The sequence below is a fragment of the Salvelinus sp. IW2-2015 genome, unplaced genomic scaffold, assembly GCF_002910315.2.
Source record: "Salvelinus sp. IW2-2015 unplaced genomic scaffold, ASM291031v2 Un_scaffold2416, whole genome shotgun sequence".
Taxonomy (NCBI): Eukaryota; Metazoa; Chordata; class Actinopteri; order Salmoniformes; family Salmonidae; genus Salvelinus; species Salvelinus sp. IW2-2015.
The window spans coordinates 41,809-53,775 of record NW_019943737.1 but is presented as its reverse complement, the minus strand read 5'-3'; the positions used below and the strand labels follow the sequence as shown (position 1 = coordinate 53,775).

General features: G+C 40.3%; 1 protein-coding gene across 2 annotated transcripts in view; it reads left to right on the top strand.

Moving 5' to 3' along the window:
* Window positions 1-3,194: 3,194 nt before the first annotated feature.
* slc46a3 (solute carrier family 46 member 3) overlaps window positions 3,195-11,967 on the top strand; it is a 39,730-nt gene continuing 30,957 nt past the window's right edge. Inside the window, exons 1-2 of one of the 2 annotated variants that reach the window (XM_024141145.2) lie at window positions 3,195-3,351; window positions 7,564-7,776. In XM_024141145.2, coding sequence (XP_023996913.2) covers window positions 7,594-7,776 — 183 coding nt within the window. In that variant the 5' untranslated portion in view covers window positions 3,195-3,351; window positions 7,564-7,593. Of the gene's footprint in view, window positions 3,352-3,864; window positions 3,980-7,563; window positions 7,777-11,967 lie in introns of those variants that run through there. The other variant, XM_070440322.1, reaches the window with a different exon arrangement.

The following is an 11,967-nucleotide window of genomic DNA, read 5'->3' as shown; positions in this document are numbered from 1 at the left end:
AAGCGAGGAAGTTTTAAGCAACAATAGACAGAAAGAGGAGTAGTCTGTAACCATTAGGGAATATTATGAAAGGTAGTATGTGGGCGGCAGGTAGCCTAGTGTTAGAGCGTTGGCCAGTACGATCGATTCCACCGATCTGACAAGGTAAAAATGTGTCGTTCTGCCCTGAACAAGGCGTTAACACAACTGTTTCCGGTAGCCGTCATTGAAAATAAGAATTTGTTCTTAACTGACTTGCCTAGTTCAATAAAGTTTTTAAAATGTGTCAGCCTACTAAGTATACAATTAAGCCTATTATATTAAATAATTAAAATCAAATTCGCTAGCCTATACTTGTAACTTTGTAGGCCGCATGTGCTGCACCAGAATTGCATGTTCTCTTTTATTGGTCACATACACATGGTTAGCAGATGTTATTGGTCACATACACATGGTCAGCAGATGTTATTGGTCACATACACATGGTTAGCAGATGTTATTGGTCACATACACATGGTTAGCAGATGTTATTGGTCACATACACATGGTTAGCAGATGTTATTGGTCACATACACATGGTTAGAGATGTTATTGGTCACATACACATGGTTAGCAGATGTTATTGGTCACATACACATGGTTAGCAGATTTATTGGTGCATACACATGGTTAGCAGATGTTATTGTCACATACACGATGGTTAGCAGATGTTATTGGTCACACTACACATGGTTAGCAGATGTTATTGATCACATACACATGGTTAGCAGATGTTATTGGTCACATACACATGGTTAGCAGATGTTATTGGTCACATACACATGGTTAGCAGATGTTATTGGTCACAATACACATGGTTAGCAATGTTACTGGTCACATACACATGGTTAGCAGATGTTATTGGTCACATACACACGGTTAGCAGATGTTATTGGTCACATACACATGGTTAGCAGATGTTATTGGTCACATACACATGGTTAGCAGATGTTATTGGTCACATACACATGGTTAGCAGATGTTATTGGTATTATTAAAGTGACTAGTGATCCATTTATTAAAGTGGCCAATGATTTCAAGTCTGTATGTTGGCAGCAGCCTCTCTGAGTTAGTGATGGCTGTTTAACAGTCTGATGGCCTTGAGATAGAAGCTGTTTTTCAGTCTCTCAGTCCCAGCTTTAATGCACCTGTACTGACCTCGCCTTCTGGATGGTAGCAGGGTGAACAGGCAATGGCTCGGGTGATTGTTGTCCTTGATGATCTTTTTGGCCTTCCTGTGACATCGGGTACTGTAGGTGTCCTGGAGGGCAGGTAGTTTGCCCCCAGAGATGCGTTGTGCAGACCGCACCACCCTCTGGAGAGCCCTGCGGTTATGGGCAGTGCAGTTGCCGTACCAGGCTGTGATGCAGTCCGACAGGATGCTCTCAATTGTGCATCTGTAGAAGTTTGTGAGGGTTTTAGGTGACAAGCCACATTTCTTCAGACTCATGAGGTTGAAGAGGCACTGTTGTGCCTTCTTCACCACACTGTCTGTGTGGATGGACCATTTCAGTTTGTGATGTGTACGCCGAGGTACTTAAAACTTTCCACCTTCTCAACTGCTGTACCATCGATGTGGATAGGGAGGTGCTTCCTCTGCTGTTTCCTGAATTCCACGATCATCTCCTTTGTTTTGTTGACGTTGAGTGAGAGGTTGTTTTCTTGACACCACACTCCGAGTGCCCTCACCTCCTCCCTATTGGCTGTTTCGTCATTGTTGGTGATCAAGCCCACTACTGTTGTGTCGTCTGCAAACTTGAGGATCAGAGAAGTGGACGTTTAACACATGCACATTTGTGGCCTGCTGGAGGTCATTTTGCAGGGCTCTGGCAGTGCTCCGCCTTGCACAAAGGCGGAGGTAGCGGTCCTGCTGCTGGGTTGTTGCCCTCCTACGGCCTCCTCCACGTCTCCTGATGTACTGGCCTGTCGCCTGGTAGCGCCGCCATGCTCTGGACACTACGCTGACAGACACAGCAAACCTTCTTGCCACAGCTCGCATTGATGTGCCATCCTGGATAGCTGCACTACCTGAGCCACTTGTGTGGGTTAGTAGACTCCGTCTCATGCTCCACTAGAGGGAGAGCACCGCCAGCATTCAAAAGTGAGACATGACATTGATTTTAGTGTTGGCAAATTGGCTTAGTTTCATAGTGAGGAGCCTATAAAACATATTTTGTAAACATATCACCTTCAAGTAGCTGCAGTTGCTTCTCACCGACTGCACCATGCAGACATCACCTGAATTGTGGGAGGCACTATTTGTAAACCAATCGTTAGGGTGTTTTTGTTTGACCCACACGAATGTGGCCAAAGACATGCCTGAAACAGACCAACTTTTCACCTTATGTTTTCAGTTAGTGAGTATGTGATATGGGGGTATATAATTAGATTTGAGCATTTTTACAGAAATACTTTAAAAAAAAACTTACCTAACCCTTACCTAACGCTAACCTTACCCTAACCTTTTAAACGTCAACTTCAATGGAGTAGGGACGTCCCAAGGATCCCGAATTGCACAAACCCTGTTTATTGAGTCCGTTGAGGTAGGGTACGTTCAAACGTAATGTCGCAAAGACACGCTCTCTCATACGTTACCGTAAATTGCTTACAAATGTGACATTGTAAATTGTTATTACATAAAGTTATGGATATGTTTTGATAAAGGAAAATTAAATTAACTGAAGAAGAAAAACGTAAAACAGCAACACGAAGAGAATTGGAAGAGGTGATTTCACACAGGTGAATTCGTTCCCTTTTAATGTTATCTTTTCGTTAAATAATTAACATTTAAAACTAATACAACAACACATTCCTGAGGGAACCTGTTTTGCTATATATATTCAAAAGCACCCTCATACTGTACCTTTTATATGACTGACAGAAGCTCTGGCCATAGCTAATGATGCTCTACTGGGAACCATCCAATCATWGGACAAGAGGGGCGGAATAAAGTTTCATAAGCGGTGGGATTTGCGTTGTACCACAGCCGCAAAGTCAAAACTGTCTATATCGTAAAAATTCATGAAAACAKWTTTTTTATTTTTGGTCTTAATTTAAGTTTAGGGTTAGGCATAAGGTTATCAGTGAGGTTAAGGTTAGRGTTAGGCTTAACGTTTGATTTTAATAAGAGAAATTGTAGAAATAGGCGGGGTTTAGCCATGATTATSACTRTGTCGCTGTGGTAACTAGTGACGACCGTGGATCGGGAAGTATAAGCGCCATAAACACGGTACAGATGTCYGTAGGAATGGTCTAAACATCCAAGAAGAGCGAACTGGTATTTTTTTGTGAGTTTGTAGWTAATCACTCTTCACCAAATGACGAACTGAAAAGGTGAGACATGGTTTCTCTTTTAGAACACTGATGTTATGCATTTTCATTGTCCTTTAAACGTGATCAGTCAGTCAAAGGTATTGTCTGTGTGTCAGATAATACAGACACATCATCATCATGTAAATTTAAAGTAGTGTCTGGGCAGGAGAAATTAATCGTCTCCTCTACCCAGATACTGGTTCACATGTAACTGAACTAGCTATAGGTCAGACAGGGAAGATTTGTTTGACAAATGTGTTGTTGTTATTTATTTATTTTTTACATTGTTTACAATAAGTCAGTGTTTTTATTTTATACTTGTTGGCAAGAATGCTCTACTTATTTTGGCTGATATTCCAATCTCTAAACATATCCCAATGTATTAATTAAGACCGTAGCGTAAAGTATGCTCGGAACTTATTGGCACAGGCGTTGTCTTCATTGCATGTACAGTGTATATACAGGCTGGGTCTACCCATATAAATCCTCCTCGATAGCAAGCCGTAACCTCATTAGGCTGGGTATGACTTCTTGAAGAGGAGTGAGTGTAGGTTTCTACATATCACAGCTGGTGTGACTTGACATTCTTTGTCTGTCCCATTCTCCTGTCCCACTGCATGGTTCTTCTTCATAGGGAACGTCTGGCCAAGTGAGTAAGAAGAGTGTATTAAAACGATGCTGTTGTTTGAAGAGACAATGATGAAAACAACAGAATAAATACACGTGTGCTCTTCTGACGTGCTTGTTTAAGAACGCTTGTTTTAGAACGCTTGTTTTAGAACGCTTGTTTTAGAATTCTTGTTTTAGAACGCTTGTTTTAGAATTCTTGTTTTAGAACGCTTGTTTTAGAACGCTTGTTTTAGAATTCTTGTTTTAGAACGCTTGTTTTAGAACGCTTGTTGCTTGTTTTAGAACGCTTGTTTTAGAACGCTTGTTTTAGAATGCTTGTTTTAGAACACTTGTTTTAGAATGCTTGTTTTAGAATCCGTCTCCAGGTTGCCCCTGTAGTAAAACCCCAATACATCAAAAATGTAAAGTGTTTTTAAAGGCCCAGTGCAGTCAAAAACATGATTTTTCCTGTGTTTTAAATATATTCCCACTGTGTTCTATATATGGTACCACACTGAAAGTGATGATAATGCCCTTTTAGTGTAACAGCTGTTTGAAAAGACTGGCTGACATTTCAGCATGTTTATTTATGTATGTATGTATGTATGTATGTACGTATGTATGTATGTATGTATGTATGTATGTATGTATGTATGTAATGTATGTATGTATGTATGTATATTTGTTTGTTTGGTTTGTTAATGAAGGTGGTAGATCAGCTTTAATACTGCAGATATATTGTAGCTTCCATCAATGTAATTTTCTGCATCATTTCCACTCCCCTATATATATATATATATATATATACACTACCGTTCAAAAGTTTGGGGTCACTTAGAAATGTCCTTGTTTTTGAAAGAAAAGCACATTATTTTGTCCATTAAAATAACATCAAATTGATCAGCAATACAGTTTAGACATTGTTAATGTTGTAAATGACTATTATAGCTGGAAACGGCTGATTTTTAATGGAATATCTGCATAGGCGTCAAGAGGTCCATTATCAGCAACCATCACTCCTGTGTTCCAATGGCACGTTGTGTTAGCTAATCCAAGTTTATAATTTTAAAATGCTAATTGATCATTAGAAAACCCTTTTGCAATTGTTAGCACAGCTGCAAACTGTTGTTCTGATTAAAGAAGCAATAAAACTGGCCTTCTTTAGAATAGTTGAGTATTTGGAGCATCAGCATTTATGGGTTCGATTACAGGCTTAAAATGGCCAGAAACAAATAACTTTCTTCTGAAACTCGTCAGTCTATTCTTGTTCTTAGAAAGGAAAGCTATTCCATGCGAGAAATTGCCAAGAAACTGAAGATCTCGTACAACTCTGTGTACGACCCKCTTCACAGAACAGCACAAACTGGCTCTAACCAGATTAGAAAGAGYAGTGGGAGGCCCCGGTGCACAARTGAGCAAGAAACAGACYCCTCACAAGTCCTCAACTGGCAGCTTCATTAAATAGTACCCGCAAAACACCAGTCTCAATGTCAACAGTGAAGAGGCGACTCCGGGATGCCGGCCTTCTAGGCAATATATCATATTTTCCTTTATTATTGTCCCCCCCACGCCTCCCCTAATTGGAGTAAACTATTGGACAACGACACTTCTACTTCCAACTTATACATACTAAATACTTTTTACGGACAAAATCTATTTTACAATAGTTATATTTMATTTGTTTTTACCCCCATCCTTCAGCTACCAGCATCAACCCCTCCCATCTCTCTCTGAATCCCATCCAGTTTTGATTTCTATTTGCCATATATTTTTTTAACTGTGCTGTTTCACAAAAGTTCTGAACCTATATACATTTTATAGACACAGTATATTTTACAAGAATTATCTTGTTGTTTTTAATCCCGCCTTTCAGCTCCACTCAACCCCTCTCATCTATCTCTTGACACCATTTATTTTTGCCATATATTTTTCAACTGTCATGTTTCACGAAAGTTTAGAACTTTTCGATTCTCATAGTTTCTACAGATTGTACATTTAAAGATAATTATTTTTACTAAAAGTATTATTATATTATTATTCAGCATGTTTTGGTGGGATGGAGTTTTGGCTCGCTTTGTTGACATCACCAAGCGGTAAATTAGTTAATAGACCAATAAGAAAGAGTTCCAAACCTCTCTGCCAATAACAGCTAGTTATTCAGTTTCCCCCTCCCCAGTCAGACCACTCCGAKAGACCTAGRAAAATTTTGGAGAAATTACTCTTGCATTTTTCAAATTTATTTTTGGACAATTTTAATTGAAAGGTACTTAATAAGGCAAGTAAGGTACTTACCCAGAAATAATTTGATATTGAGATAACAAAACCGACTGCATTGGACCTTTTTAAATAATACTTTTAGGTGCTCTCCTCTGGTGATCCAATGTAGGCCTACATCTTGTTGTATTACCCAAATAAATAACATAAATTCAATACCTTGTTTCCCAGGGATCTGTGTGTCCACTCCCCCCTGAGGGTTATACCTGATGGCTTAGAGTATCTATTTACACTGAGTYGACAAAACATTAAGAACACCTGCTCTTTCCATGACATAGACTGACCAGGTGAATCCAGGTAAAAGCTATGATCCCTTATTGATGCCACTTGTTAAATCCACTTCAAACCAGTGTAGATGAAGGGGAGGAGACAGGTTAAAGAAGGATTTTTAAGCCTTGAGACAATTGAGACATYGATTGTGTGTGTGTGCCATTCAGAGGGTGAATGGGCAAGACTAAATATTTAAGTGCCTTTGAACAGGGTATGGTAGTAGGTGCCAGGCACACCGGTTTGTGTCAAGAATTGCAACGTTGTTGAGTTTTTCACACTCAACAGTTTCCCGTGTGAATCAAGAATGGTCCACCACCCAAAGGACATCCAGCCAACTTGACTCCAATGCTTCCCACAGTTGTGTCAACATGGGCCAGCATCCCTGTGGAACGCTTTCTTTTTAGAGTTCATGCCCCGACGAATTGAATCTGTTCTGAAGGCAAAAGTGCAACTCAATATTAGTTTGTGTCTCCTTAATGTTTTGTACACTCAGTGTATGTTGTTGTTTTAAGTAACAAATAATGAAAGCAACAGGATAAATATGTAGGGTAAACGTACCCAGCAACTCCCATGTGACGCAGCTGTCTAAGGCACTGCATCTCCGTGTAAGAGCAGTCGATGGTTCTCCTCAGGGGGGAGTGGACACACAGATCCTGCTGCTCTTACACGGAGATGCACTGCAGTCCATGGTTCGAATCCAGGCTGCATCACATCCGACCGTGATTGGCRCAACGTTGTCCGGGGTAGGCCGTCATTGTAAATAAGAATTTGTTCTTAACTGACTTGCCTAGTTAAATAAATGTGAAATAAAAACAATAAATGAACCCTGCCTTCTCTTCTTAGTGTCTAGGATCTATTCTGTTGCCAGGTTGGTATTAATCTCCTAACCTTGTCTTCCAGGGGTCATTCTGTCTGTACACTGAACTCTCCTACTTTGTCTTCCAGGGGTCATTCTGTCTGTACACTGAACTCTCCTACTTTGTCTTCCAGGGGTCATTCTGTCTGTACACTGAACTCTCCTACCTTGTCTTCCAGGGGTCATTCTGTCTGTACACTGAACTCTCCTACCTTGTCTTCCAGGGGTCTGTTTGTCAACTCCCACTGAGAAGAATGAAGGGGTTATTCCTGGTAGAGCCACTGGTAGCCTTCTATTCCTTTGCCAGTTTCCTGATCTACCCCTTGGTACAACAGTATGTGTACAGGAGACTATGGCAGGAGCTGACCAACACCACCTACCCTGTCTCTGACAACATCTCACGCTGCGATCCTTCCAACACCAGCAGCCACCATGAGGTTAGTGTTACTGTAGAAACGCCAAACCAACACCACCTACCCTGTCTCTGACAACACCAACAGGTTAGTTACTATAGAAACCAAACCAACACCACCTACCCTGTCTCTGACAACAACAACAGGTTAGTTACTGTAGAAACCTATCCAACACCACCTACCCTGTCTCTGACAACACCAACAGGTTAGTTACTATAGAAACCTAACCACACACACCTACCCTGTCTCTGACAACAACCAACAGGTTAGTACTATAGAAACCTATCCAACACCACCTACCCTGTCTCTGAAAAAACCAACAGGTTAGTTACTATAGAAACCTATCCACACCACCTACCCTGTCTCTGCACACAACCAACAGGTTAGTTACTATAGAAACCTAACCAACACCACCTACCCTGTCTCTGACAACAACCAACAGGTTAGTTACTATAGAAACCTAACCAACACCACCTATCCTGTCTCTGACAACAACCAACAGGTTAGTTACTGTAGAAACCTATCCAACACAACCTACCCTGTCTCTGACAACAACCAACAGGTTAGTTACTATAGAAACCTATCCAACACAACCTACCCTGTCTCTGACAACAACCAACAGGTTGTTATATAGAAACCTATCCACACCACCTACCCTGTCTCTGACAACAACCAACAGGTTAGTTACTATAGAAACCTATCCAACACAACCTACCCTGTCTCTGACAACAACCAACAGGTTAGTTACTATAGAAACCTATCCAACACCACCTACCCTGTCTCTGACCAAACCAACAGGTTAGTACTGTAGAACTTGTTATTCAAAAATAATTATAATTTAGTAGAATAACGACAACGTTGCAATGCAAATGTCATGTGTAAAATAGTTAATGTCGTATTGGAAGTAAACCTCCCTCCCTGCACTGCTTTGTAAACCTTTTGCTTAGTTGTTTCAGTGGGTAGGCCTCATCTGCTTTGTAATCCAAGTATTCCCATAGTTTGCTTCTGCAGCCAGTTCTGTCAATAAGTTGGGAGTGTGGAGGTAGGATGTTTTTTCTCTCGAAGAAACCATGCTGTCAGCATTTCCTCTCCTCTTGCTTGCTTGCTTAAAAGTGACTCATGCTCTTTCAACTGTTTTGGGAAAGGCAGCCGGACGCCCTTGAGAAGATTCAGACAAATTACTAGACAAACTCGATCCTCTTAATCATTTATGTATAGAGAGCCCCACGTGGAGTTGTCATAATACCCATAAAACCTAGCTGTCAAACAGGAAATGGTTCCAATAGTTTTTCCACCGTTTGTTTTTTTCCCTTAAGGATTTTGAACATAAGTATGTGGACACCTGCTCGTCAAATATCTCATTCCCAAATAATGGGCATTAATATGGAGTTGGTCCCCTCCCTTTGCTGCTTTAACAGCCTCCACTGTTCTCGGGAAGGCTTCCACTAGATGTTGGAACATTGCTGTGTGAACTTGCTTCCATTCAGCCACAAGAGCATTAGTGAGGTCGGGCACTGATGTTGGGCGATTAGGCCTGGCTCGAGTCGGCGTTCAATTCATCCCAAAGGTGTTCGATGGGGTTGAGGTCAGGGCTCTGTGCAGGCAGTCAAGTTCTTCCACACCGAGCTCGACAAACCATTTCTGTATGGGACTCGATTTGTGCACGTGTGCATTGTCATGCTGAAACAGTAAAGGGCCTTCCGCAAACTGTTGCCACAATGTTGGAAGCACAGAATCGTCTAGAATGTCATTGTATGCTGTAGTGATAAGATTTCCTTCACTGGACTAAGGGGCCCGAACCATGAAAAACAACCCCAGATCATTATTCCTTCTCCACCAAACTTTACAGTTGGCACTGTGCATTGGGGCAGGTAGCGTTCTCATGGCATCCGCCAAACCCAGATTAGTCCGTCTGACTGCCAGGTGGTGAAGTGTGATTCATCACTCCGAGAACGCGTTTCAACTGCTCCAGAGTCCAATGGCAGCAAGCTTTACACCACTCCAGCCGACCCTTGGCATTGCGCATGGTGATCTGGCTTGTGTGCGGCTGCTCGGCCATGGAAACCCATTTCATGATCCTATGACGGTGCCACGTTGAAAGTCACTGAGCTCTTCTACTGCCAATGTTTTGTCTATGGAGATTACGGTTTGCTCTATTTTTACACCTGTCAGCAACGGGTGTGGCTGAAGTAGCCCAAATCTATTCAGTTGAAGGGTGTCCACATACTTTTGTCCACGTAGCGTATACGGTGGTGAAATTTCACTTCCTTATGTTATATATATACACTGCTCAAAAAAAATAAAGGGAACACTTAAACACACAAATGTAACTCCAAGTCAATCACACTTCTGTGAAATCAAACTGTCCACTTAGGAAGCAAACATCAGCCAGGAAGCATAGGAACTGAGAAGTGGTCTGTGGTCACCACCTGCAGAATCACTCCTTTATGGGGGTGTCTTGCTAATTGCCTATAATTTCCACCTTTTGTCTATTCCATTGCACAACAGCATGTGAAATGTATTGTCAATCACGTGTTGCTTCCTAAGTGGACAGTTTGATTTCACAGAAGTGTGATGACTTGGAGTTACATTGTGTTGTTTAAGTGTCCCTTATTTCTTTTAGCAAGGTATTATATATACTATAGTAATATATATATATATTATCTATTATATATATTTTACGAGCAAATATGATTCTTCGTGCTTCTGAGCGTTTCAGTGGATTGGCTTTATTGCATTAATTAACAAGACTATTCAGTCAGATTTCTTACCTAATACACAGATAAGTAAACGTCTGTTGCCACGAGCCGCCTCTTCCAGAACTTTTGAGGATTTTTACACGTTGTGTGTATTCTGCCAAATTGTTGTTTACACAATGTAATTAAATGTAGAAAAAGGCTTTGAAAACACACAGCGTGTGTTTAATCGTCTGCACTGTTGACATTTCACAGAGATCGCTGTTTTTCTCTGAAAATCTTGGAAAAATAACAGGAATTGCGATTTTAATATTGAAATAGCCTATACTAAAATATTCAAATACCACATGTCTCAAAATCGATTATTTTTCTTACCTCTATATTGTTTTTATGTCCTCCGGATTCAAGAAGACAAGATGACGAGTTCAACGTTGAGCCTGCCATTTTGCGTCAGCTGGATGCTGTGAGAGAATTAAGGCGAATGTTATTTCCCAGATTTGTACCACTTTCTCTGATTTGGTTTAGTCACCCTAATCTTGGCCATCCTACAAGGGTAAAAACTTTAATCACTTTTAAATTAAATTAAAATTAAAAATTAAAAATTAAATTATGACAGAGACATGAGGTTTGGACCGTTTTGTTAGAGTATCCATACAATTAACATATTATTGTTCAAAATAGGCATTTTTGATTGGACACCCTACTATGTGTATCTTACTATGCAGAAAAAAAAGCATTTTTGAAATTGAGAAATATACTAATCCCACAGTATCAAATAACATTTCTTTATAAAGRCCTTTTTACATCAGCAGATATCACACAGTGTTAAACAGAAATGTATGAGATAAGGAAAACCAGCCACCTAAATGCTTGGCCTGTAGTAGTACTAACCTAGTTAAATAAAGGTTAAATAAAAAATAAAAAAAGTACATTAGTTAATGAAGCAGGCTATTTAGGTTTATATCAAATCACATTTTATTCGTCACATACTTCGTAAACAACAGGTGTAGGACAACAGTGAAATGCTTCCTTAGAGGCCCTTCCTAACAATGCAGAGAGAAATAAAATAGAGAAATAATAGAACATTTCAACACGTAATAATAAATACACAATGAGTAACGACGACTTGGCTTCTGTATACACGGGGTATCAGTACTGAGTCAATGATAACTAGGTTATATCCAGAAGTACCAGGTAATAACTTGGCTATATACACGGGGTACCAGTACTGATCAAATGATAACTATATACAGGAAGTACAAGGTAAAACTTGGCTATATACACATGGGTTATCAGTACTGAGTCAATGATAACTATATACAGGAAGTACCAGTATAACTTGGCTGTATACACGGGGTACCAGTACTGAGTCAATGATAACTATATACAGAAGTACCAGGTAATAACTTGGCTGTATACCATCAGGTACCAGTACTGAGTCAATGATAACTATATACAGGAAGTACCAGGTAATAATTGGCTATATACAATCCATGGTACAGTACTGAGTCAATGATAA